Raw genomic sequence first — 27,188 nt, 5'->3', positions numbered from 1 at the left:
ACTAAACCTGTGCACCACAACTACTGAGCCCGCGTGCTACAACTACTGAAGCCCACACGCCTAGAGCCGGTGCTCTGCAACAAGAGAAGCCACCGCAGTGAGAAGCCCGTGCACCGCAACAAAGACCCAATGCAGCCGAAAATTAATTAATTAATTAATTAATTTTAAAAAAAGGAAGGCAAGGAGTCAGGAAGGGATGGAAGGGAAATCTAGGCACAGGAAGAATGGAAAGGGGTGTGGGAAACAAGGGTTACTCCTTGTTTCACCCAGGACCCATCACCTCCCGCCCTGGGGTTACTGCTTCGGTCAAAGCACTTCTGCTGCTAAGGCGCTCCTGGCGGACCCGAATATGGCTGGGGTCTAGGAGAGAAGGCACAGCCTGGGCTCCATGTGAGGGGAGGTGAGAAGAGTCGGTGAAGGAATATGTAAGGTCAGTGCCTGCCTCAGACTTGTCTTACCTGCTGCCTCTTTGTGCATGATTTAAATGGCTGCTGTCACTAATCACAATCGCCCACAGGTGGAAACAACCCAAATGTCCACCAACCAAAACGTGGTCCGTCCATACCATGGAGTATTTCTCGGCCATAAGAAGGAATGAAGTGCTGACACGTGCTACAACATGGACCTTGCAGACATGATGTCAAGGGAAGAAGCCAGCCACAAAAGGACAAATATTGCCTGATTCCATTCATATAACATGTCCAGATTAGGCAAATCTACAGAGCTAGAAAGCAGGTTAGTGGTTGCCAGGGATGAGGGGGAGGGGAGAATGGAAGAGACGGCTAATAGGTAAGGGGGTTCCTTCTGGGATGGGAAAAGTGTACAGGAGCTAGAGAGTGGTGACAGAGGCACAACACTGTGAATGTCCCTGATACCACTGAACTGTACACTTTTAAAAGGGTAAAATGGTGAACTTCACGTTATGTATATTACCCCTCCCCCCCACACACACGGGCAGCTGCAAGGAGTGTGCCAGTTTTCTGAGTGTGTGTGTATGTGTGTGTCCTCGCCCAGGTGCAGGCCCAGCTACTGTCTCAGAGGAACATCCCCAACCTCACACCTATCAGCCAAGGTCTGCAGGGTGTTAGGGGCATCATCTCCTAAGACCTCTGAGCATGACAGCCGGGAAACCAGACTTCACTGTCACTGTTTTGAAGCCCCGGTTTGTCCCCTTTGATATCTTGGAATCAAGCAGAGAATCAAGCAGAGAAGGAAGATGAAGGGGTTTACCTGGAGGTGAGGTCTCCCAGAAGGCTAGGAAACACAAAAGCAAACAGGGCTGTGGTGACTCTCCACAGTGGTAACACAACCTTACTTGCCGTTATTCAGAGGCTGGACACGTGCCCGCCATGTTCCTCACTCACAGCTTTCAGGATCTTCGCACCCCTAACAGCCAACTCAGCTATTCCTCTCTACTTGTGATTTCATCTCTTTCTCAAGTGGGTTAGTTAAAAAGAGGAATTACGTAGGTTCAAGCCCTAATGTTCAAGAATAAACCTCGGTCCAGAATTTCTCTCTGGGCCACAAAGGTCACGTGAACTACCTGCTGCCCACTTACCTTGACTGCTGCACTCGACCCTGTTTTAGATCCTCTCAGAGAAGATGAAAGAAAACACTATACACTTTGAGAAACACAGCTACACACACTGTGTTAACGAAATTTGCAGAATCAACCCACGTTCTGCTTTGTTGCCCCAACCAAAATTTGGGGAACTCTTCACCTACTGAGCCCTATGGAATATACACATGGATTTGCTCTGATGGCTGAACTACCGAAGGCTGATCAAGGCAAAAGGCCAGAGCCTCTGGCAATGGAATTTGAAAAGGAAAATGAGAAGTCGAGTTTTTGCCTTCTGATAAGATTTTTAAATGGAAAGAAATTGATTTCAAAAAAGATGGGAAAACATTTCCTCAGAACTCCGAGACAGTCATGCTCTTGTATGGAAAGGAGACTCCCCAGTCCTGTGATTGCTCACTGGGGAGGAAAGGCAGGCCCTTTCCGTCATGGATGGATGCCTCCTGAGAGGCAGGTGAACCAGGATGCCCTGCGAGTTCATTTCACAGCCGCCAGTCTTTTCCAAAGTACAATCAGACGCTCAACTGATTCTCCTGTTTTATATCAGCTTCCACACGTGAGCACAGGCACACCCATTTTTGCCAAGTGGTACCAATAGTGCACGTGTTTCGTAGTCTGCTTTTCTACCTTTTCCCCCCGTAATGTTATATCAGGTAGAATTGTGAAACTAGACAAATAGAATCTCTCTAAAACTCTGCTATGTAATCGATAGAATTTGTGGACTTTTCTTGCTTTCTGTCTCCCAGTCACTCAGGAATGAAACCATTCAGACTACTGATGGCCAAGATAGAGCAGGCAGAGTGCTGGAGCTGGACACTCACCCTGACACCGTGAGCTTCACCTTGATCTGGTAAGACACCAGGATCCCCATGATGGTCTTGTCTATGCCCTCCTTTATGCTGCTCAAACAGAAAAGAAAAACAGAAGAATGCAGGGAGGGGAGAAGCGGGAAGCGAAAACCGGGAGAATCAACCCCACCTCTCCCCACTGCGTCATCCAGGCTCTGCTGTGTCCTCACTGTCTGGGGCAGTGCGCTGGAAGGCAGCCCTGACGCTGGGTGAAAGGGGGGCTCGGGATTTGGGGTGGGCTTTGCTCTGCCATTAACTGACCCGGTGACCTTGGCTGAAGCTCTCATTCTGGTGGAACCTCAATTTCCTTATCTGTGAAATGAGTATAAATTCACCTTCCTCACAAAAGCATGGAGAGACTGGCATGTTTATAAAATACTCCATGAACCACAAAAGATCGTTACAAACGGCAGTGCGCCGCTGTGGATGTCGTGATTCCTTTGCCCTCGAGTTCACGGATCTAGGGCATCAATCTCCCTGCTCGGCCCTCTCCCAGAGCATCACAGATGTGCTTTAGAATCTAACACACCAACTGGCAAATCATCCTCAGAAAATCCTTTGACTCCCAAGATCCTGCTTTCTGCCCAATGCTCGCTGACCCCGCTGTTCGTCTCGGAGCTACGGGGGCAGGGAGGGCAAACGCGAGAGCTCTTCTCGATGGCATCACCTGGAGCTGATGGCTGGGGCCTTGGAACACACAGGGGTGGAGGGAGAGATGGCAGCGAAGGGCCCGAGCCTGGGTGGCAGCTCCTACCCCAAACCCTCAGGGCTCACCAGCAGACACACCGCTGGGAATGGAAGCCCCGGAGGATGGTGAGGAGTGACAGGGCTATTTGACGTAGAAGCTTCGTTCTAGTTTTTACTAGATCTGCTGGCTCAGTTCGGCCATGGTTCTCTGAGCGGAGTCAGCATATCAGTGCTTATTTTCATTTAAATTGAACTGACCTCTGTAGCCCTCAGGACCTCCTGTTTTTACCTTTCCTGATGGAAATGCATAAACGACCTTTCCATCATTCGTGGAGCCAGCTGGGGCACTCAGTTCATATGCTCAGGGCTCTACACGAGCTAATGATAATTTTGAAGGTAACAGCTGACATTTCTGGAGCACTTACTGTGTGCCAGGCACCACATTTTACATGGACTGTCTCACATAACCCTCAACACCTCTCTCTGAGGAGCTGTCGCTCCCACACTTTACAGACGGGAAAACTGAGGTTCTCAAGACAGCTCCAGTTATCTGCCCAGGGTGGCCCAGACAGCAAGCAGGGGAGTTGGGGCTCAGCACAAGGCCCAGAGCTGTAGCCACTGTGTCACACCAGGGGTGGGAGTGGTGTCCCTGCTTGGGGCCCCGAGCACGTGCTTTGCCACCAGGCTGCGTGTGCACTCCGTGAGCCCAGGGCTGGGACGAGGAGGGGGCGGAGACCAGCGCCACTGCAGCACTGAGTCTCGGGGCTCACATGGTGCTAGAGGCAAGGTTCGTGTCCTCGTGCTTGATTTTCCCGTCCAGGGCGATGCCCTTTCTCTCGCGGTTGTTAGCCAGCAAGGGCAGCAGGGTCAGCGTCGTGGTCAAGGTGCTGTTTGGCAGCACTTTTTCCCTGCAGGAAGAAACACAGAGAGCAGATTTAGCTGACTGCTCTTACAGCTTTGAAGCCACCTTCGCCCCCACGAGACCCTGTATGCCATCAAGCATTTTCTAGAACCCACGTTCCCTGCGACTCATGAGAAAGACAGTCCAGGTGCCTGTGCCTTTGCCTTGTGAGAAGAACGGCGTTAGTGACGTCTCAAAACAGGCTGGCAGCAACGTTAGAACGTTTCTCAAGTCCCTCAGCCTGTTCTGATTGCTGAATTTCTAGAATGTCTTGTGGGGTGAAGTGAGACTGGCCCGAGAGTCAGGGACCGCACCCGGTCTCCTCCTGAGGCTTCGTGAACCACGCAGTGGGCTGCAGGGCCAACTGGCCAGTGCCAGCAACAAGCCCAGGCTGGGAGTCGTCACTGTCGGGAGGTTTCAGCGTGTGCCCAGGGAGGAGGGGCGCGAGAAGGGCCGGGTCCTCCACTGTGGGCTGTTCAGACTGGGCGGCTCTGTGGGCCTGGGTGCAGCTGGGGGCAGAGCAGCGCGGTCTCCCCAGGCCGGGCAGCATCCCGGCTCACCGAACAGCATCTGAGGCTGGAGAGTTGGCTCTGCCACTCACCCACGTGCTGACCCCTGGCCTGTGCCAACAGCCGCCATGCAGCCGTCTGCCCTCTCCGACCCCAGAGCCCAGGCGAGCCGTGTCCGTGCTCCTGGCACACCCTCTGTCCTTGTGCCCAGCCAGGAGAAGGCAGGGCCCTGAAAACACTGTCCAGGAGCCAGCCTCGGGCCCTTTCCCCAGCCTGCTCTGTAACAGACGGGGAGTCTCACTGCCACCCTCGGAACGGGTCCCCTCCTCCATCTCCCTGGGGAGTTGAAGGCGGCTGTGTCTTCTCTGGCCTCCAAGCGCACACAGGAAGGAGGCTCCTGGGCATGCAGAACCCTGCTTGAGCCCAAGGTGGCCCACATCCCTGCATCTGGGCCCTGGTAGAACTTCTCTTAATGAGCTTAGTTTGGGCAGCAGAGTGACAGAAGCACAAATTACACTGGAAAGGTAGTTGTAGTAGGAAGGGGCCCCCGGGATGGGGCTTGGACGATGGCCTTTCCTGCAGCAGCCCTTGCCGAAGGCCTATGCCAAGGCCTGGGGCCAAAGTCCCACCCGGCCACTTCCCAGCGCCTTTGGGATTGGGATTGGATGGTGGGCAGCAGCTTGGGTGTCAGGTCTGACCTGGTTCCCAGGAGGCCTGCCCACCAGGGCCCCAGAAGCCCCACTTTCAATCTCCCTGCCTCCCACCCTTTTGAGTGTATCGGAGGATGGTTCCCAGTCTTCTGGGAGTCCTTGATGCAAAATGTATCCAAGAGCCGTAAAGAGGCCCAGGTAATGGGGTATAGTAGGGGAAAACTCAGCTGGGGACCAGTTTCTCCTATCATTGTTGGGTGCGTGCCAAAAGGTGAGCCAGGAAGACGCCCAGGACACAAGGATGTTCAAGGACACAGCCTAAAAGGTAGAGTAGACCCCAGGCCTGGCCCCAAGGAGACAGTCAGTGAGTTATGGTTCTTTCCTTCCTCTCTCCTCTCTAGACCTATAAGTAAACTTAGGTCAGGATCTGGTTTAAGTAACAGTTTATCCTGAAGTCGCCTTTTAAATATCATGTAATGTTATCTTGCTGAATCAGCTGTCTTTCCTCACCCCGCTCCCCGAACCTCCTTCCTCTAACTGTGATACTATTTTTTGCATACAACAATGCTTAGAAAAAACACCTTCCCAAACAATCCTCTCTGGGGGAAGGCGTAACCCCCAGAAGCCTGGGTGCCTCATGAACCTGACTGCCTAGCACAAAGCAAAACTGGTTAGATCTCTCGCTCCACCGTGAAGAAGCTATCACAGGATTCCCATTTGTTTTTAATATCTTTTTTTTTTTAATTTATTTGGCTGCGCTGGAACTTAGTTGCGGCACGCAGGATCTTTATTAGTGGCAGCATGGGGGATCTAGTTCCCCGACCAGGGGAACTGGTTTATTTCTCTCCTCTCCATCATTCCTTAGCTTGACCCAGCTCTCGGAATTCTTGTTAGTGAGCACAGGATCAAGATGCTAACTTTCTCTGCAGTCCTTGAAGTGAGAACAGGGGAAGGAAGTGGAAAGCTGGGGAGCTAGCTGACCATTCTACTTCCGTCTTCAGCGATGACCAAAATGGGAACTTGACCAAGAAGCTGGAGCCGCCCAGGAAATAGAAACCCAACCCACTACTCACTGTGTTTCCTCCGTGGCCACCGGCTTGATGTAATAATCACTCGAGTAGAGAACCACGTTGGCCACTTGTTCCACTGCAAAGGGGGACAGGGTAGGGTGACTCGGTGCAGAGTCCTGCGTGGTGCCTTCCAGGGGACATGGTTGGTCTTCCCTAATGGCCATTTGAGTGCACCTCTCAGGCTCAGCTCTAAGGCTGAGATTTCTGTTCTGTCCTCAGGCCACTTCCATTCACCAATAACCTGCTCTGTGTCAACCCTACCCATGAGCCAGTCTCCTAAAACTGCACCTCTTGGGAGACTCATCCTCCCTGCTGAGCTCAGGGCACATCTGTGGGTATCCTTCCAAAACACACAATCTCCCGGTGTCCCAAAACTCACCACGTGCTCTCTTTCCCCAAATACACTCCCTTCCAACCTTCTCTATCTTATTCAATGAGCATCTCCTTCGGGTGTCCAAGCTAGAAACCACCTGGAGGCAGCACAGGGCTGATTTGTGGGTGTAGCATGGTGGATAGGAAGGTGGGCTCTGGGGCCAGACCACTTGGGTTCACATCCCAGCTTAGCCATCTGCTGTGGGGTAATTACTGAGCTCCTCTAAGCCTCAATTTCCCCATCAGCAAAATGAGAATGATAATTGTATCTAACTTACATGGTTGTGATGACTAAACCGATGATTTTTAATCTCCATTAAAATCAAATCTGAGAATCAGAAAAACAATTTGTGTGAAGCACTCAGCACAGCACTCGGCCCATAGAAAGCTCTTAACATCTTGCTTCAGAAATTCAACAGCTTCTTTCAACAATTGGGGGCTTCGATGTTAGGATTCATAAAACGTTGAGAAATAATTTAAAATCTAGGTATCAAATGATACTTTCTCAGTCCTGCTGCTTTGTGGAATGCTGTACTGACACTACATACAACATGCTAAACAAATAATGCCAGGTCCTACAAAGACTTAAAGGCATAGGAACTAGACCAACATAAAAACAAAGCCGTAAAGTAAGCATGTATATTAGCATCCAGAAAAATCTAGAATTTTTTAGTATGTATGCATCAAATTCCTGAGTCTTCTCTATGATGGATAAGAGGGAAAGAGGAACGTGGTATATGGCACTTAGGGTGACCAACCATCCTGGTCTGCCTGGGACTGGCCCCATTTTAGCATTGAGAGTCCTGCGTCCTTGGTCCTGGTCAACCCAGGACGGTTGGTCACCCTGACACACTGTGAGTCTAACTCTGTCTCAGCCACCGAGTGTCTGAGGGAGAAGTGAACAGAGAGGTCTCCCTCCAAGGTCATTTTATCGTGTCTTTTTTACATCACCCATATAAGACCAAGATCTAGGAGCATCCAGTGCACTTTGACGTCCTTTGAGCTGAGGAAGTGTGTAGGACCAGCAAGCGGGAGGCGCATCTCCTGAGTAGTCAGGAGGCTTGGCCATCACATCACGGTGACTCAACAGTGGCAGTGACAGTAGGGATTACCACTTACAGAGCATGTCCAATGTGATCAATCAGTACCTAACGAAACCTGGGAAGGTAGTCCGGGAACACTGCCGTGGCTGCCTGCTAAATTCCAAGAGGACGTGCACAGCTCGAGCCCACAGGGGAGCCCAGAGTTCCCAGGCCAGGAGTCCCCACTACACGGTGCAGAAAGAAAACTCCTCCCGCACTTACCCCGAGACCTGGCACGGGGGCCCCTCAAGGAAGGCGTGACAAGGAAGGACGGGAAGATGCCCTGTCGGGGATGCTGTCCCAGGACAGAAGACAACCCTAAGCTGGGCACGAGGCTGCAGGAGAGGACATCTTCCTCCTCTAAGGTCCTGCCGTGTGACGACAGAGACAGACAGGCAGTTCCAAGGCCCCGGGGGGCCTTACTGACCAGAGGAGAGACCCTTGGGAAATATGACTAGATTGGGAACCTGGAAGACTCTGCTGTCCAGGTTCGAGCAGAAGGTCCTACCTAGCACTGTAATCTTCTTCACCGTCTTCTCTGTATTATTGGTCACGGTCACAGTCACAGGAATGGGTTCCCCATGGTAATAGAGCTGAAGAAGTCAGCAGATATGTCAGAAAAGGGGAAGAGAGTGTGGCCATATCTTGTTAAATTCATCTCAGTCCTTTAACTGGAATAAAAGTGGCTGAATGCCCACACTTTCAAGGAAGACATGGTGATGGCATCACGTTTCCTGTGGAGAAGGGTCTGGAGCGGGTTCTACCCCATCTGTGGGAGGCTGAGGCGGATGATGGGGGCTCCGGCCCCAACGCCCTAGTCCTGAGGGTCACGCAGAGTTAGCCCCGGGGGTGTTGAGTGGAATCATGGGTTATTGGGGGCAGAATAAGTGAAATGAGGGGAAAGCAGTGGGGAAGCCCAGAGGCAGAGCTTGCCCAGCAGTGACTCTGTGTGATCTAGCCCAGGTGCTCATGTCCTTGCATGCGCGGGCACACACACACACCACACACAGAGTCTGCTGGCAATGTGTGTGCACGACTCCTGTCGACCAGAGACGGCCTTGGCCAGTTTCATCTTTTTCGGCCGTGATTTTCACACATGACATGCTCACCCCCTCACCGTTACTGCCAAATTTAAGTTTGCAGGGAAGTAAACAATTTGTTAACACCACACCCACTGATGACACACTAGTAAAGAGGCCCCTGGGGGCAGACAGGAGGCAAAGACAGCCTGGGCTGGGGGTATGGGAAACCCTCCACCTCCAAGTTGTCGGGACCCACAGTGAGTGGAAGGCAAGCCAGTTTGGTCCTATCCTAAGGGTCACGTTTACTGGCTCCAAATTATGAAAAAAGCCAGTCGTCCCCAAATGTTGGTGCTTTAACTATCGCTGCCCCCAAGACTGCCTGCAGCACACCCCCAGCAGAGGGCCTGGCAGGCTGTCCCCAGGCCGGCTCCACAGTCACCTCTTTGCTGAGGGCGACGGCAAGGTGCAGGGGCTTGTCGGACATGAAGAACTGCCAGGAGGTCTCCGTTTGCGGCTGGGGACCCATCTCTCGTGGCGCATGCTGTACCTTCCGGATCAGCAAACGCACGGAGCTCCTGTGGATGAAAAGTCACCGATGGTTCCCCGGATCAGAGCCTGGGCCTCCTCAGGACGGCCTACCAGGTCCCCCTGCCCATCCCCAGGCTGGGATCCCTCAGGGATGCTGCCGATGGATGCAGGATGGACCAGTAGAGGGATCAGGTCTGGGGGGCGGGGCCTGGTGGGTGGTGTGGACCAGTCAGCTCTCCAAGGGTCCCTCTCACCCTCTGTTAGGACCCCGGCGTGGCCTCCTCTCGAGTGAAGCTGATGTGGGGATGTGTGCCTCTCTACAGATGTGATGCCCTGTTATTGCTGTTTGGTATAAGTGTCCATAGGTGTGAATGCTGAGCATGTAGAGAAAGTGTTGAGGGTACAACTGGAAACCTTGTTCAGGAACAAGAAAAATGGGCACCAGAGCCTGAGAGTATAGGAGGAATGGAAGTCACTGCCTTATGGGCACAGAGAGTTTCTGTTTGGGGCGATGACAGCATTTGGGGTATAGATACCTTGGGGTATGGATAGCAGATAGTGGTGTAACTGATTACACAACGTAATGAATGTACTTAATGCCACTGAATTGTACACTTGACAATGGTTAAAATGGTAAACTTCATGTTATGTATATTTTACTGCAACAAAGAAATTACAAAAGAAGAAGAAAACTAAAGAAAGAGGGGATCTGGAGGCTTTTAAGGGCTTACATGAGCCCTTGAGGTTGCCAACTCCCCTGTCATTTTCTTTTGTTTTTTTCCCCCCAAATGTTCAGTCATTGTCCCCCACCCCATGTGGAGATGGTTCATCCTGACGGTCCTGACCTGGGGAGGCTCCATTACCCCGCCACAATGGTCCTGTGGGAAGATTCTGCCACTGGGACATAAAGTGAGGGGCGGTCTCTTATCCCCAGCCCTTCCCCACACACCCCTCACATATTCCCACAGCTACACTCTTACTTCTTGGGAATTTTGTCCTCTTCCGTATCTGTGCCTTGTATGGCAAAGGCTTTGACCTCGAAGTCGACCCCACAGCACTGCAGGGGCAAGAGAACAGACAGGGCTGCGGTCAGCACCTCCCTTCCGGGAGCCAGGATGGGGGTCACAGCTCCCGCAGGGGATGTTACGTGGCTACTTCTTTTTCTGTCTCGGCCGTATCCTTTTCGGAGTTGCACCATTATGACTAGCTTTGGAAGTGTGCTAGTGATGAAACAGTGGCATTAGCTCGAGGAGAGCGCCACGGGCTCCAAGGCCCTAGTGAAGGTCCCCCAGCCTGCAGGATGAGCCCTGCCAGTAGGTGCAGAGCACGGTCCTAGCCTCTCACCACCTTGCACGGCGGCCAGCCCATCCCCCGTTTAGTTGTCCTTCTCAGAAGTGATCCTGTGTGCGTGTAACTGATGGTCCACTGCCTACAGCAGGGGCGGGAGCAGTGGTCACAGGGCTGGCAGGGGTCCGTGGATGCCTGTGCTGGGGCTCCAGTGCCCTACGCCAGCGGGCAGCTGCTATGCAGCTGCGGCCAGGCGTGGCCAGGCTGCCACGGGGACCCGGTGCTGGCAGCTCTCCCGACTTTTGAAAAGAAGCTGGAAATAGAATTTGGAATGAAGGTTCCTGACTTTTAAATTAACTAGATTAGAAAATGTTGCATGGGTGGAACAAGTGCATCTGCGGGCCCCTTCGGCCCCCAGCCCCAGAGTGAATCCCCCGTGACCTCGCTCCTCTGTTGTGTTAACACGAGGTGGGCGGGGCAGGGGTGAGGGCACAGAGGCCGGGGATGGGCCCTCCACCAGCTGCCCACAGAGTGACTGTAGCGTATAAGCCACAGTCTTACCGGCTCTGCAAAACTGTGGAATCGCAACAGCTCTAAAACCTGGGTTGAAAATAAATGCACATCGTTACGCTCCAGCACCTGGAGCTCTTAGCCACGCCTCCTCTCCGCTCAGCCCCCTCCACCCCCACTTCCTGCTGCCCCCTGCACAAGCCGAGCCCTTCCACCCGTCTACCCTGGGCGCGTGCTGTTCCTTCCTTCTGAAATGCTTGACGCCTCTCTCTCCTTTTGTACTAGCCCAGCTCCCAGGCCTCCTCATCTGTGAGGCCCCCAGGGCCCCTGCTGCACTGATGTCTCCTCCCCGGGGACAGAGGGAAGGGTGGCCCTCTGGCTGGTATAGTGTCCCCCACTCTGATTGAGTGGCCTTCTCCACCTTCCCGGCCGCACCCCTGTTTTCCTGGCCCGGTGGCTTTCAAAGGTTTCAGGCCACTGCCCGCGGTAAGTAGGAAAGTTCACTGCGAGGCCCAGTAAACAGATGCTCACGTGTGAAGCAGCGCTCATGAACTAGCGCTTATCTACGCTGTGTGCGATGTGCTCTGAGCTCCCATGCTGTTCCACTTCATGCCATTCCGTTTTCTTTCTTCAATGCCATCTCGGATCCACCGCACCGGTTTCACAAACCACTAATGGGGTAGGACCCCCAAGTCGAAAATCATGGCCCTGGACCCTCGGTAATCCAGGTACCGATCTGCCATTCTCAGCCCTCATTTGCTGTCTTTTTATTTTCCAGCTTCTTCCCTCGTGACTCCCTCAGGCCTGTAGTCCCTGGATCCCAGCACCTTTTCCTCTCTCCTCGTGTCCGCACTGCCCTCCCTCCCTGCCTAGAGTCCCCAGTCCACCAGGGTCACAGCTCTCTTGCACACACGGCCCCTTTGCTTCTCGCCTTTCAGAGCTCAATCCCACTCTTAGCTCAGTGGCCAGAGGGATCCTCTACAAACCCAAGTCAGAACCTTCTGTGTGTGGGGGGGGAGGGATAAATCAGGAGATTGGGACTGACATATACACACTACTATATATAAAATAGGTAACTAATAAGGACCTACTGTACAGCACAGGCAACTCTACTTAGTACTCTGTAATGGATGTATGTATATGGATAACTGATTCACTTTGCAGTACAGCAGAAACTAACATGTTGTAAATCAGCGACATTCCAATAAAAATTTAAAAAAAAAAAAAGAACCTACTGTGCAGAGCCCGCCAGAGGCTCCCATCTCGCTCAGAGAAAGTCCCAGTCCATGCAACGTGTACGAGGCCCCTCTCAGACCTGCCCCCACCCTTCACCCCAGCCCCGCCTGCTCTCCAAGCAGCACCCACTGTGCATGGTGCGCCCGTCCACCTGGATGGCTCTCCCGAGGCTGGAGGGGCCCCTCCTTTGCCCCCTCAGAGAGGCCTTCCCTAAGCTCCCCAGGCAAGCACCACCAGGTCCTCCCTTAGCTCTCTGAGCCTCTTGTTCTCCGTGGATGGGCCGCATAGGGACTTGCTATTTGGTTTTCATCTGTTTCTCTCCCCAAGTGAGACCCACGAGGGGAGAGACCTACTATTTCACTCACAGGGCTGCTCATGGTTAGGAATTGCTGAAGACAAGTGATACGCTCATTATACCGTCTCTCTACTTTTGCATATGTCTGCAATTTCCCACAGTAAAAGCCCGTGTGCCACAACTACTGAGGCCACGTGCCACAACTACTGAGCCTGTGTGCCACAGCTACTGAAGCCTGTGCACCTAGATCCCGTGCTCCACAACAAGAGAAGCCACCACAATGAGAAGCCCGCGCACTCCAACGAAGAGTAGCCCCCGCTCGCCACGACTAGAGAAAGCCTGCGTGCAGCAACGAAGACCCAACGCAGCCAAAAATAAAAAAAAAAAAAAGTCTTTTGAAGGAATGAATGAATCCCTGGCATTTCTTCTGGAACCAACCTTGTCCACATCTTGTGGAGCTGGCTGCAGCATCACCGAACAGGGCAAGTAGTCAGGAAACTGTGGAAAGAAACAACAGATCATTTCTTTCAGAGAATGTTGTTCCACGTGTGTTCTACCTTCATTGCACAAAAATTGAAGAATGGGGGCTTCCCTGGTGGCACAGCGGTTGAGAGTCCGCCTGCCGATGCAGGGGACGTGGGTTCGTGCCCCGGTCCGGGAGGATCCCACATGCCGCGGAGCGGCTGGGCCCGTGAGCCATGGCCGCTGAGCCTGCGCGTCCGGAGCCTGTGCTCCGCAACGGGAGAGACCATAGCAGTGAGAGGCCCGCGTACCACAAAAAACAAAACAAACAAACAAAAAAAAATTGAAGAATGAAGATGAGGAGCAAGAAAAAGGGAAACATCTTCACGTCTGTTCCCAACAGCCAGAGTGGCGTGAACACAGCCTCCCGAGGGTCCCATGTCAGCCTCACACAAACACGTATGTGCCTGTCTAGTTTTACAGAAATGAGACAGGTGATGCATGTGTCCTGCAGTCTAGTTTGCTCCCATCACTGCTCCTAACCCTGCTCAGGGTGAGTGTGACCATTTTCAATGCTGGGAGATGTAGTTCTGCGCCACCATTTTTAAGGCTCCAGTAACATTGCTTTTTATTTTTTTTGGCCCTGCCGCATGGCTTGCAGGGATCTTAGTTCCCCAACCAGGGACTGAACCTGGGCCCTTGGCAGTGAGAGCGCAGAGTCCTAAACACTGGAGCACCAGGGAATTCCCCCGTGACACCACATTGAATTCAGCCCGTTTCCTTTGTTGGCTGCCCTCCATCAAGTGGCCTTTACTTTGTTGCCATTGTCACCAAGGCTGCATAAACATCCTTCAGCCACCTTAGCACAGTTTTAGTCCATTCACTCCATAGGCTACACTATTAGAAAGGGAACGGTCAGGTCGAAATCACATTTTTAAGGTTTTGATACATGTTGACATGTTATCTCCAAAAGGTTCTGTCACTTCAAACTCCCAGTCCCAGCACATGGGAGCACCCAGGACCACAAAACTTTAAGTGATTTTTTTTAAAGCTGTTATAAAATATACCTAACGTAGGGACTTCCCTGGTGGTCCAGTGGTTAAGACTCCATGCTCCCAATGCAGGGGGCACGGGTTCCATCCCTGGTCAGGGAACAAGATCCTGCATCCCACATGTTGCATAGCATGGCCAAAAACAAAAAACAAACAAACAAACAAACAAACAAAAAATATATATATATATCCATCCCTAAATAAAACTTACTATTTTAAGTACACAGTTCAGTGGCATTGAGCACATTCCCATTGTCCTGCAATGATCCCCACCACCCATTTCCAGAACTTTTTCATCATCCCCAACGGAAGCTCTATACCCTTAAACATTCATCCAATTCCATCCTCCCCCGTTCCCTGGAGACCACCATTCTACTTCCTGTCTCTACGAACTCCTCTGGGTCCCTCATATAAGTGAAATCACAGAGTATTTGTCCTTATGTGGCTGGCTTATTTCACTTAGCATAATGTTTTCAAGGTTCATTCATATTGTAGCTTGTGTCAGAATTTCCTGCCTTTTTAAGCCTGAACCATACAACTTTGGAGGAATATATAATCTTAAGACCCATAAACACGCGAGTGAAGAGGGTGACAGCAGCTACCCCGACAGTGAGCTCAGGCCCAAGTCTTCAGAGGCAGGAACGCTGGCCCCGTGGTAGCCAGGTTCCATCAGGGGAGACTCAGGCCACGAGAGGGGCGAAGGGCTTTCTCTACAGTGACCCACCGAGCTCTGGTCAAGGCTACAGAGGATGACTCATTTCACTAAGATCTCCTGTCTGGCAGGGAACTCTTTCCTGCTTAGAAACTCCTCGAGGCAACCGAGGGGCACGTCTTTCTTTTTATAGCCGAGCAAGTGAAGGCATAACATGCACATATAATTAGGTGGTCGGACGCAGGGAAATATTTAAACCGTAGGTTGAAACGGTGCCTTCAAAGGCCGGGAGGCTGTTTTCAAGGACTTAAAAAAAGACAATCACAGCCCGTGCAATCTAGAATTTCCTCCAAGGGTGCAATTTGCAGGCCCGCAAATGTGAAGTCATTACTCTGGCCCCTTGCCTTCGCTGCTGATCCCATCATAAGGTGTTGTGGGTGAAGGAAGCAGTGCGAGGAAGTGGAGGGTCGAGTCGTCACCCACCTTGAGCAGGAAGGGGTACGTGTGCTCCCCTAGCTTCTTGATCAGGCTCTCCTGTAGCTTCGTGAGGGTTTCCGAGGCCCCCACAGGAGGGAACAGCTGGACCTGGGAGAAGTACAGGTCCCTGCGGAACTTCAGGCCGATCACATCGATGTCTTCCTGGCCGTACCGGAAGGCGCAGGTCAGAGAGACGTACACTGGAAGGGAGACAAGAGGGGGTAGGCTTGCCCCGTTGGCGGGCTTGGCACCCCTGCCTGGGCTGACACTGCCTACCAGTCTCAGCATCCCACCTTCAGCATCTCAGTAAGGACCTGAGAACCTTACTACCCAGCCGGCCCTTCCCTCTGGCTTGAGTCAATTACTCGAAAGGGCCAGTGTCTGAGTGCTGGGAGGCTCCTCCCATGAGCCACATTATTTAGCCTCCTGCCTCTACTGTTTCCCTCATTCTCCCACCCCCTCCTCTTGATGTATCAGTTCAGTGAGCTCAGGAGGCTTTTAAACAGTGTGAGGTCGCTTGGGTTCTGAGGGCGGAAGGTCTGGATGGAGTTGAGAGTGAAGGTAAGAAGCAGAGGAAGGGCTTCCCTGGTGGCGCAGTGGTTAAGAATCTGCCTGCCAGTGCAGGGGACACAGGTTTGAGCCCTGGTCCGGGAAGATCCCACATGCTGTGGAGCAACTAAGCCCGTGCGCCACAACTACTGGGCCTGCACTCTAGAGCCCACGAGCCACAACTACTGAAGCCTGTGCGCCTAGAGCCTGTGCCCTGAAACAAGAGAAGCCACTGCAGTGAGAAGCCCACGCACCGCAACGAAGAGCAGCCCCCACTCGTGGCAACTAGAGAGAAAGCCCGTGCACAGCAACGAAGACCCAACACAGCCCAAAATAAATAAATAAATTTATTTTAAAAAAAAGAAAAGCAGAGGGAAACCGTGCTAGAGAACAAAACAGACGAGTGCCTCAGCTGGACGGGGCCTCGAGGGAACTGAGCAGGGGCTCAGGGACCAGGTGGAGAGGTGAAACCAACTCCGAGAGGAAGCCTTCTTTTCACACTGCTCAGAAACTTAATTGAGCTTTCTCTAAATCAATCAGCGCTTCTGAAAATTCACTGTGGTTAAACAGATGTAAATTGTGCCCCCAGTGGACCAAAAGAATTATATGAAACTACACGTTTCGAGGATGGACTGTTTACAACGGTCCTTAATGTGGTAAATAAAACCACACGAAGTGGTCCCCCCAAGTCCTTGGTAGCTGTTGGTTGAGGATTTTGTCTGTGTCTGCCTCAGGAGTAATTGTCCTCGGCAGTAAGCTCAGAAGAGCCACTGATCGTTTGCTTATCCCTCATTCAACGTTTGTAAGAGGAAGGTGCCCAGAGATGACCTGGTTTTATGCCTCCCTCTCCAGGCAGCGCGTTCCCGGCCAAGGGCATGGGCTTTAGGGGCTGGAACTGGGCTCCGCCTGGTGTAAGAGAGGAGCAGAGTACCCAGGAGGAAGCTGGAGACAGCAGAGGGGGGCGATTTTCAGCCTGTTTCTGCCACGTCCCCTGGATGCTGTGGGCCCTACATCTGACATACTCCATGGGCACGTCCAGGGTTAGGAACAATTCCTTGTTGGGTGCTGGTAGCTACCACTCTAAAAGGCATATTTAGAATGGAACTGAGTCAGTGACATTATCATAAGGATAACTTGGTTCCAATTTAGTTTACATGACTGGTTTTTGTTTGTTTTTGACATGCCACATGGCACGGCTTATGGGATTTTAGTTCCCCGACGAGGGATCAAACCCAGGGCCCCGGCAATGAAAGCACCGAGTCCTAACCACTCGACCGCCAGGGAACTCCCTACACAACTGTTATTAGTACCAAATTGCTTGCCACACGTCGCAACTGCCAGGTATCTTTGAGGGGGCTGCGCTGCCGTGGTCCAGAATACCAGGCTCAGCATAAAAACCTTGCCTTCCTGCAGCCTCAATTCCCCGCTTTTCGTATAAACCCAGAAAGGAGCCCTCTTGAGTCTGCCCTGACATAGAACGGCAGGACACGGGGCAAGCAGGCAGTCCGTGGAGCCTGCAGACCGGGGCTCCGGGCTCTGTCTGCCATTCCTTATCCTGCCACCTCCGACAAGTGGCTTCCCCGAGTCTTCACCTCCATCTGGAAGATGCGGACAGTGAGCTCCGGTGGGAACAGGGCCCGTGTCCTGAGGATCGTATGAGGGAATGTGGGTGCAAGGGCCTGGCAGAGAGAATGGGTGTGCCAGAGCTTCCCCGCCTCTCCTTGCACACACACACACCCCCTTCCCGCAGCCAGACCACCGCTCCCCGGAGGACGACGAGCTCTGCCTCACCTCTCTTTCCCTTCACAAGCTCAGGATCCACCAGCACGACACCATCTAAACCAAAAGAGAGAGAAGAGTGAGGGTGGCGGACATGAAAGAGACTGGAAGCTTCTTGAAGTGTGTGTGTATACATATATATATCACACGTAATCCATGTTCATTACAGGAAAACTAGAAAGGGAAGCTAAGCAAAGAGAAAACAAAGTCACCTCCACTTGAGATACCCAGAGATACCCATTGTCAACCTATCGGTACAGAATGATTTTCCAGATGTATATACATTTTTTTTTAAATATTCTTTTTTTAATGTATATTTTTATTTTTTTGGCTGTGTTGGGTCTTCGTTTCTGTGTAAGGGCTTTCTCTAGTTGTGGCAAGTGGTGGCCACTCTTCATCACGGTGCGTGGGCCTCTCACTATCGCGGCCTCTCTTGTTGCGGAGCACAGGCTCCAGACGCACAGGCTCAGTAGTTGTGGCTCACGGGCCTAGTTGCTCCGCGGCATGTGGGATCCGCCCAGACCAGGGCTCGAACCCGTGTCCCCTGCATTGGCAGGCGGATTCTTAACCACTGTGCCACCAGGGAAGTCCCCTGTACGAATCATTTTAATGGCCACACATTTGCTCCGTTGACCAGGTGCACCATAAATTATTTAATCAACCCCCTGTTGTTAGGGTATTTAGGATGTTTCTGATTTTCCCCATTATGATTAATATTGCAATGAACACTCTTATAGATAAATCTCTATCCACGGCAGAATTGAATTTGGCTTTCGATAACATACTGCCAAATGACCTTCTAGAAAGTGTTTTGCCAAAGGACATTCTCATCCTAGTGCCTAAAAATGCCAGTCTTTTACACTCTTTTTTTAAAAAAAGAACAATTTGAGTTGAAGTAATTATAGATTCACAGGAATTTACAAAGATAGTACAGAGAGGTTCCCAGGTATCCTTTATCCAGTTTCTTCCAATGGTTGCATCTTAGATAATGACAGTACAATCTCAAAACCAGGAGGTTGACGTGGGCACAATGTGTGTATGGTTCTAAGTCATATTATCAAATGGAGATTTGTGTAACCACCACTGCAATCTGGATACAGAACTGTTCCCTCACCATAAAGATCTCCCTCTTGGGCTATCCCTTTGTAGTCACGCCCAGCTGCCTCTCCCCACCATCCTTAGCCCTCAGCAACCACTGTTCAGTTTTCCATTTCTATAACGTTGTCATGTCTAAGATGTTATATAAATGGAATCATACAGTATATGGCCTCTTGAGATTGGCTTTTTCCACTCATTACAGTGTCCTTGAGACCCACAAGCTGTTGCATGGATTGGTAGTTCAATCTTGAGACCCACAGGCTGTTGCATGGATTGGTAGTTCAATCTTGAGACCCACAGGCTGTTGCATGGATTGGTAGTTCAATCTTGAGACCCACAGGCTGTTGCATGGATTGGTAGTTCAATCTTGAGACCCACAAGCTGTTGCATGGATTGGTAGTTCAATCTTGAGACCCACAGGCTGTTGCATGGATTGGTAGTTCAATCTTGAGACCCACAGGCTGTTGCGTGGATTGGTAGTTCAATCTTGAGACCCACAGGCTGTTGCATGGATTGGTAGTTCAATCTTGAGACCCACAAGCTGTTGCATGGATTTGGTAGCTCAATCTTTTTCACTGCTAAGTAGTGTCCCAAGGCATGGATGTGCCCCAGCTTGTTTAATCTTATTCACCTACTGGAGACATATAGGTTCTTTCCAGTTTGGAGCTACTACAAACAAAACTGCTGTGAACAGTCATGTACAAGTTTTGTGTGGACGTAAGTTTTCACTTCTCTGGGATAAATGTCCAGGAATGCAACTGCTGGGTCACATGAGAAGTGGATGTTTAGCTTTTAAAGAAGCAGCCAAACTGTTTTCCAGAGTGGCTGCTCCACTTTACATTCCCACCAGCAAGGCACGACTGATGCAGTTTCTCTACATCCTTGCCAGCGTTTGGTATGGTCACTATTTTTAATTTTAGCCATTCTGACAGGCATATAATATTTCATTGTGGTTTTAATTTGCATTTCCCTAACGACTAATGTTGTTGAACATTTTTCTTTTCTTTGTTTTAGAAATGAAATCAGGTCTTTTTTTTTTTCTTTGGCTGCGCTGGGTCTTCGTTGCTGCATGCGGGCTTTCTCTAGTTGCGGTGAGTGGGGGCTACTCTTCATTGTAGTGCACGGGCTTCTCATTGCTGTGGCTTCTCTTGCTATGGAGCATGGGCTCTAGGTGTGCAGGCTTCAGTAATTGTGGCTCGTGGGCTCTAGAGCGCAGGCTCAGTAGTTGTGGTGCACGGGCTTAGTTGTTCTGTGGCATGTGGGATCTTCCCGGACCAGGGCTTGAACCCGTGTCCCCTGCATCTGGCAGGCGGATTCTTAACCACCGCGCCACCAGGGAAGTCCTGAACGTTTTTCTCTTTTTTGTTGTTGTTGTTGAACATTCTTCTATGTGCTCATTTGTCACCTATATATTTTCTTTAATGAAATGCCTTTTCATGTTGTCTATTTTCTAATTGGATTTTTTTTTTAACTGGTGAGTTTTGAATGTTCTTTATCTAGAAATGAGTCCTTTGTCTCACTTAAATTTGTCTCCAATCAGCCAGTGGCACCTTGATGATGTTTTAATTTGCATTTCTTTGATTAGATTATTAATGAAGTCAATTTAAAAAACACAAAACTAGTGGTTGTCTGATGACTTAAAGGAAAACCGGCATTAAAATCTCACCCCAGGAGACTTCCACGGCGGTCCAGTGGTTAAGACTCTGCACATCCATTGCAGGGGCCATGGGTTCGATCCCTGGCCGGGGAACTAAGATCCCGCATGCCACGTGGCACGACCAATAAGTAAATTAAAAAAAAAAAAAGAAAAAAAAAACTCACCCCAAACTCAACTTACCCACAGGCTCTACTTGGTCAACATGGTCTATATAGTCTCTCTTCCCCAAGTAGATGGTCACCTGTGGGGAGAACAGGTATGGATTCTAAATGGCCAAAGAACACTAAGGTCTCATGTTAAAAATCAGTAGCAACCAATAAAAATAAATAAGTAAGAATTAGCAACAGCCGAAACATTCTGACCAGTCCTGAGAAGAGGAGCGGCCTGGCTCTGCAGCTTGTCCACAGCCTCCTCTCTCCCTGCTTGGCTGCAGGCGGACATAGTGGATTGCAGGCAAGCTGTGATCTTTCTTCAACCTCATAAAGTGCTCCAAGGAATTCTTCCCACCCCTTGGATAGCTCCCTGTTCTCCCCACCTTTTCCCATCAAGCCCAGGGCTGATATCAACCAGGTAAACTTGTTGAATTCATTGATGATACTTTAGTGGAAAGTTATGCCTATGCATATGAGGTGCCTGTCAGCTATTTGCATGTTAAGCCTTTTATTTCTAGCTGTGAATGAAAGGTTTCTCCTCCTTGTTAGAAGAATTTCTGATTAGGAGGCAGATGTTCTGGAGTCCCTGAGATCCTCTCAGGTGAGCATCTATACAGATAAACCTGAACCCATGCCCTGAAGAATGGGGGAAGGGGTCCTGGATGGGAAGAGATGACCATGTCTCAGTCCTTGTCCTATCTGTTTCAATGCCCCTGGCAGCAAAGGTCTCTTTACCAACCCCCTTTGTGGGAGAGCATGGGTTGGGTTCACCACCACTCACCACTTTAACCCACAGCACTGTGACTGCCGTGATGGTAAGAATTCTCTTATTCATCTTTCAGCCATCACAGTATCTAGTATAGTATCTGGTACATACAGGAATTAAATCAACATTTGCTAAGTACACCGATGAGTGAGTGCATGGACCCTGGCTAGCCTCCTTCTTCCCTAAGCCTCTGAAACTCATATTTTTATTTCCAAGAACACTCAAAATAATTTTTGCTGGCATTGTGTCATCTCCTGTATCTACCCCCTCATGGCAGTATCCTGGAGTGGATCTCTATGGCTTCCAGGTTATTTGCGTTATTGATGTTGAAGCACCTGAAGGACAGCATAGCCAGGTGATCGGGATGGGGGCGGGGAGTTAGATGGTGAAAGGATGCTTTCTGGGCAAAACAATTCAGTGTGTACAAAGCCCAGAGCCAAGAGAATGCTTCTGGAACTGCCAATGGTTTCATCTGTGGGTGAATGGCCTCCAAATGGGCATGCAAGCTGATGCCAGAAAGGGTCTTATAGGACCGGACCCTAAAGAATCTAGGAGGACATGGAAGCATTTGAAGCAGGATGAAAGGCCTGCAATTAAACGGCATGTAGTGATTGTCATGTACCAGGCGCCAAGCTAAGTACACTGACTACATTATTTCACTTAATCCTCACAACTACTCTTTGAGCTAGGGATTACGCCCATTTTATAGAGGAGAACACTGAGACTTTGGTTGCATTGGCAGCAAAAGGGAAAGCTGATCGTGGTCTGGAGGAGGGAGCACTGAGAGTGAACGGAGGGGAGAAGGTGGGTGGAGAGCACATGTCTTCTTTCTCAAGCTTCGGCTGTGAAGGAAGGAGAGCTAAAAAGGGGACGGGGTCAAGAGGGAGTTTGTTGTTCTTGTTGCTGTTGTTGCTGTTTTTAAGATGCATGAGGTGGGTACTTGTTGTCATGCTCAGGCCAAGTACTGGTAGAGAGGGAGAGGCTGCACATAGCCCCAGAGGGAGGCTGATGGTGGAGAACCCTAAGAAGGTGGTGGACCGTGACCCAGGCTGTAAGCAGCATGAAACTCCATGGAAGAAACAGCACCTCTTCTGCTGCAATTGGAAGAGGAGAGAAGAGACAGGAGCAGGTAGAGAAGTGGGGCTGGATGATGTGAGGCTGCAGCCCACCTGCTGCTTGCAAACCCCATAGCCACGTGCCCCATCTTCCTGGATAAAAGTCATCAACTGTAGGAAGTCCCCTGGTGGTCTAGTGGTTAGGATTCCGGGCTTTCACTTCCGCGGCCTGGGTTCAATCCCTGATTGGGCGGGGAAGTGAGATCCCACAAGCCACAGGGTGAGGTCAAAAGAAAAAAAGTCACCAATTGTGTCCAGGGTCCCATATGGTTGTGTAGTAAGAGGAGACCACCCCAGACGATGATTCTTTTTCCTTTTTTTCCCCAGTTTTATTGAGATATAATTGACATATTGTATAAGTTTAAGGTGTACAACATAACGATGTATGTATAAATTGCAAAGCAATAACCACAATAAATTTAGTTAACATCCATCACAGAGGAGGATTCTTTTTTTTTTTTTTTTTTTTTTTGCGGTACGCGGGCCTCTCACTGCTGTGGCCTCTCCCGTTGTGGAGCACAGGCTCCGGACGCGCAGGCTCAGCGGCCATGGCTCACGGGCCCAGCCGCTCCGCGGCACGTGGGATCCTCCCGGACCGGGGCGCGAACCCACGTCCCCTGCATCGGCAGGCGGACTCTCAACCACTGCGCCACCAGGGAAGCCCGAGGATGATTCTTGATTGGCCAGATCCAATTCTTTTGGCTCGGGATGGCTTTAAGGTGGGCATGTGACCCAGTTTTGACCAATGAGATATGAGAGAAGTCTGCTGGAGAAATATAACCTCACCCTTAAGAGACCCCAGGAAGCAACAGCCTTTTCCTTCTTCTAGAAGAAAGTGAGGGTAAGGCACCTGAAGCTGGGGCAGCCGTCTTGCCACCAGCCAGAGGATGAAGATCACCAAAGACGGACGAGTGGAGAGACTCACGGAGAAACACAGCCAGGGCCCTGGCACCCACACCTGCAGCCAGGCAAAACTTGCCACCGAAATGATCCTAATACGTGACACGTTAACTGATGAACTGTGTTTTCCTCCTATATACAAAAGTTCTAAATTTCCCAGGTCAAAGATGTCTATCTGGATGTGAGGAAGAAAAAAGTGAGAAAATGATATGGCCCAGCAGGAGTGTTTTCTTTCTTCTTTTGCCAGAAGACAAGATAAAGTGCACTGGAAAGACACAAGTTAGAAGAGAGTTGGGAGGATGAAAGTTTGAGGGGTACCCAACTTGTCTCCCCAAAGAATCAGAGGACTTGATGAAAATGATGGAGATCCTCAGCGAGGGAGAGGAGAGGTAGGGAGTGTCCGTGCAAAGCCCGATTCTCTCGTGAGGCACGAAAGCATCGGAGAGTTCCTTTCGGGCGCAGTATGTATAGGCTTCAGAAGTCAACTAGAAGAATGACCTAGAATCACATTGTCCAATACGACAGCTACTAGCTCCAGGTGGCCACCAGCACTTGAATATGGCCACTCCAAGCTGACGTGCTATAAATGTAGAACACACATCAGGTTTGAACAACTTAGAAAACGAAGGGAAAATACGTTGTTAATAATTTTTATATCATTTACATGTTGAAATGATAGTTTTTTGGATATATTGGGTTAAATATAGTATTAAAATGAATTCCCCGTTTCTTCTTACTTTTTTAACATGGCTACTAGAAAATTTTAAATTAGATATGTGACTTGCTTTGGATGGTGCTGAACTAGATTATGAGCCCCTAAGAATCCATAGAGTGGAGCGAGGAGATCCCATCCTCGGAGGCTGTGGGGTGGGCTCTCCATAGGGTGTCCCAGGCCAGGAAGTTCACAGGCACATCTAGACTATCTAACGTGCCCCCGATGGAGCCAACAATGGCATCATCCCTGCCGAATATGCGGAGTGCCAGGATATTGGGTGGCCATGCAGCCACAGTGCTGAGGGGCAGAAAGGGAGCAGCGGGAGATGCTCCCTTATCCAGTGGCCCTGGAGGCCCAGCAAGGTTTGAGAGCATGGCAGCTGGGGTGGGTGACAGAAGGTAGAGAGTTGCATTGATCCATTGATCCAGCACCAGGGCTTTCACCAGGCAGTTAGGTGAGATGATAGAAAAAGGGTCAAGGAAGTTAGAGATACTGACCAAACAATGTTTGAAATGGTTAAGTCATGGGTTCAAGGCTAGGAAAAGAGGTAAAACTGGAGGCGAGGGGTTGGGGACTGAGAGATTAGGAGAAAATTAAGGGTCTTGGGACTAAAGTCTTGTTGAGATCGAAGAGAATTTATATTTCTGCAATTTACTCATTCATTTATATCTCATTTATCATCCATCTCAGAGATGGAAAATAGACATAGAGCTTCCATTGACCTCATAAGATTTTGATGTTGATTATGTCTATTCGAAAAAGCTCCTTTAAAAAAAAAAAAAAGATTACTACTAAGCCCCTCACTTCTGTACTACTTACCGATTTGTCCCGGGAGATCTTCTTGAAGATAACGTGGTTTGGTGTAGACTTACTGTCCTGCGCGTTGGCCTCCATGTTATCTGTCCCTGGCAGCTTCTTCCCTTTGGGGGGTTGTGTCAGGTTTTAGAGGGCTAGGAAAAGGTAAAATCATCTTAAATATAAAGTCAGGAACATTCTGTGAATAAAACCCATACATGAGATGCTGGACATCCATCAGACGTTTCCTTCTACCCGCCTCAATACCCACGTTTGACTAAATAAGGGCTTTGTCTAGTTTGTATTTTACTAGAGTGTGCTTTTTTTGTTTAAAGGTGTTTTATTTTTCCTGATAAGCCTCAGACATTTCTTAGCAAAGCTCACCAGGATGTCCAGATAGACGGAGAAGGTTTTACTTTGAGACTAAGCCTTGGTATCGTCACATTAAGCCAGACTGAATTTAAAATTCTATCTTGACGATATATTACGGCAATTAAAATAGAAAAAGTCCCTGCAAACCACAGCATAACCATTTCACAAATATCATTTTAAAAATACGTTAAATCCCCAAAAGTTTTGCTCAGCAAGTCATACTGAGCAGTGCTTTCCCTTTCCTGCCATCTCTCACCACTTCCCAGCTTTACCCACAACAAAGAGGCCATCTGAGCTGTCTGGAATTCAGTGCGCTCCTTACCAAGCAACGTCCATGAGAACTACACAGAAAAGGTGAAACTGGGACCGACTGACTACACGAAAATGCCAGTCTTCCTGGCGCCGGCTCTTCCCTGCGCCCTGCCCTGAGTTTCTGAGAAGGCTTGTTCGAGGGTGACCACATACCTTGGGCAACCAGCTGGGACGGTCCCAGGAGGTGAGGAGAGGGTCTCTGTGTCCTCCGGGGTGAGTAGGCAGCCAGCCCTTGCTCTGTCTAAACAGATGACCCCACTTGGGCCCTGGCTGACTGGAATTTGTAGGGAATCTGGAGAGGGTGCCCACACCCAGGTCTTAATGTCTAGAAGCCAAATCCCATTTAAGGAGTAGAGTGGCAACTGGATTAGTGCTGAGACGGGAGAAATGGTAGTTTCAGCAGTTCAAAGCATTAGACAAGGGCCCGGAGGGGCGCCCAGTGCAGGAGCTGTCAAGCTTGAGTGGGGAAGGTTTGGGGGAGGGATGACAGCTAAATGAAAGCTATTTTATCTTAATCCACTTTGGGTTCTGGAAATAGACTGATTATCCCTTCACTCCTGGTTTCACCAGGAGAAGGGATTTTCAAGAGCTCAACCAAATTGATTAAACTCAGCGGGCAGCTAACGCAACCTTGGGGGTGGGGATATAAACAGAAAGGTCAAGGAGAAATGTCAGCCTCAAGATAAACCCTGGTGTTATGCAAGCCAAACTAGTCATGTCCCTCTCCTCTACCCTACGTGCTATTGATTACATCACGAGTCCTGTCAATTTGCCCCCAGTGTCTCCAGAATCTTAGTCTCCCATCCCCAGCGCTCCCTCTTGAGTCCATACCAGCCCCTTTGTTTTCCTGGTCTGACTATGTCCTTCTCCATGCTGCAGAGGGGGCTCCCAAGCCCTGAGCAGTCACCCTCCCGCTCGGCATCTCGCCTTGCTCTCAGCTACAGGCACACAACTTTAAAGCCACACGCTTGAGCCTCTGCCTGCTGTCCCCCATCTCCCTGTACCGCCTCTCGCTGTTTGCTTTTGCCTGGAACCAACCTCTTCTCCTTTCCTCCTTGACTCTTTTCATCCTTCAGGTTCCAGCTCAAGAGTCACTTCCTCAGGAGAGCCTTCCCCAAGCTCTCCGACTAGGTTGGAGGCACTATTGCATTCGATGCTTGTACAGGAGATGATTTTACGGTCTCTCTTCCCATACTTGACTCTAGGCTTCATGACGTCAGGGACCCATGCCGTTTTGTTTCCCTTATCTTTGTATTCCAGTGCCCAGAACAGGATACTCAGCGAATGAATGCATGGGATGGTGTGGCCACTAACACATATATGTACTGGACTTGAGCTGGTGTGTGGGAGTGAAGCCAGTCTAAGCAGAAAGTGACGTTTGGGGTGTTAGCATCTATCGAAACACTCCAGTGGCTTCCCACCTAAGTCTGGATAATGTCTGCAAGGCCCTGTATGATCTGGGCCCCCTTCTTCCCACCTCGCCCACTTTGCTCCAGTCCACTGGCCTCTTTGCTTTTCTTCAAACCTGCCTCAGGGCCTTTGCATTTACTGTTTCCTCTTCTGGAACACTTTTCCCACAGATAGTCACTTGGCTCACTCCCTTAATTCCTTTGGGTCTTTACTTCAATGTCACCCTATCTATCTATATCCTATTGTGTACCATCTCACCCAACACTTCTGTCCTCCTCTGCATTACCTTTCTCTGTAGCACTTATCAGCATCTGACATACAAGATAATTTATCTTGTTCATTGTCTGTCCCC

General features: G+C 50.2%; 1 protein-coding gene across 3 annotated transcripts in view; it reads right to left on the bottom strand.

Annotated features, from left to right (window-relative positions):
- The window catches only part of SAG (S-antigen visual arrestin), a 30,646-nt gene extending 4,963 nt beyond the window's left edge, over positions 1–25,683 (bottom strand). The window contains exons 1-13 of one of the 3 annotated variants that reach the window (XM_065880838.1): positions 25,580–25,683; positions 24,767–24,897; positions 20,480–20,540; positions 17,557–17,601; positions 15,223–15,416; positions 13,012–13,071; positions 10,226–10,302; positions 9,157–9,292; positions 8,204–8,288; positions 6,245–6,317; positions 3,882–4,019; positions 2,398–2,475; positions 1,231–1,254 (exon numbers count right to left, since the gene is read on the bottom strand). In XM_065880838.1, coding sequence (XP_065736910.1) covers positions 1,231–1,254; positions 2,398–2,475; positions 3,882–4,019; positions 6,245–6,317; positions 8,204–8,288; positions 9,157–9,292; positions 10,226–10,302; positions 13,012–13,071; positions 15,223–15,416; positions 17,557–17,601; positions 20,480–20,540; positions 24,767–24,841 — 1,046 coding nt within the window. In that variant the 5' untranslated portion in view covers positions 24,842–24,897; positions 25,580–25,683. Of the gene's footprint in view, positions 1–1,230; positions 1,255–2,397; positions 2,476–3,881; positions 4,020–6,244; positions 6,318–8,203; positions 8,289–9,156; positions 9,293–10,225; positions 10,303–13,011; positions 13,072–15,222; positions 15,417–17,556; positions 17,602–20,479; positions 20,541–24,766; positions 24,900–25,579 lie in introns of those variants that run through there. The other 2 variants (XM_065880836.1, XM_065880837.1) reach the window with 2 other exon arrangements.
- Positions 25,684–27,188: the final 1,505 nt, after the last annotated feature.

Source organism: Phocoena phocoena, chromosome 7, assembly GCF_963924675.1.
Source record: "Phocoena phocoena chromosome 7, mPhoPho1.1, whole genome shotgun sequence".
Lineage (NCBI taxonomy): Eukaryota > Metazoa > Chordata > Mammalia > Artiodactyla > Phocoenidae > Phocoena > Phocoena phocoena.
This window is presented reverse-complemented; position numbering and strand designations above follow the sequence as displayed.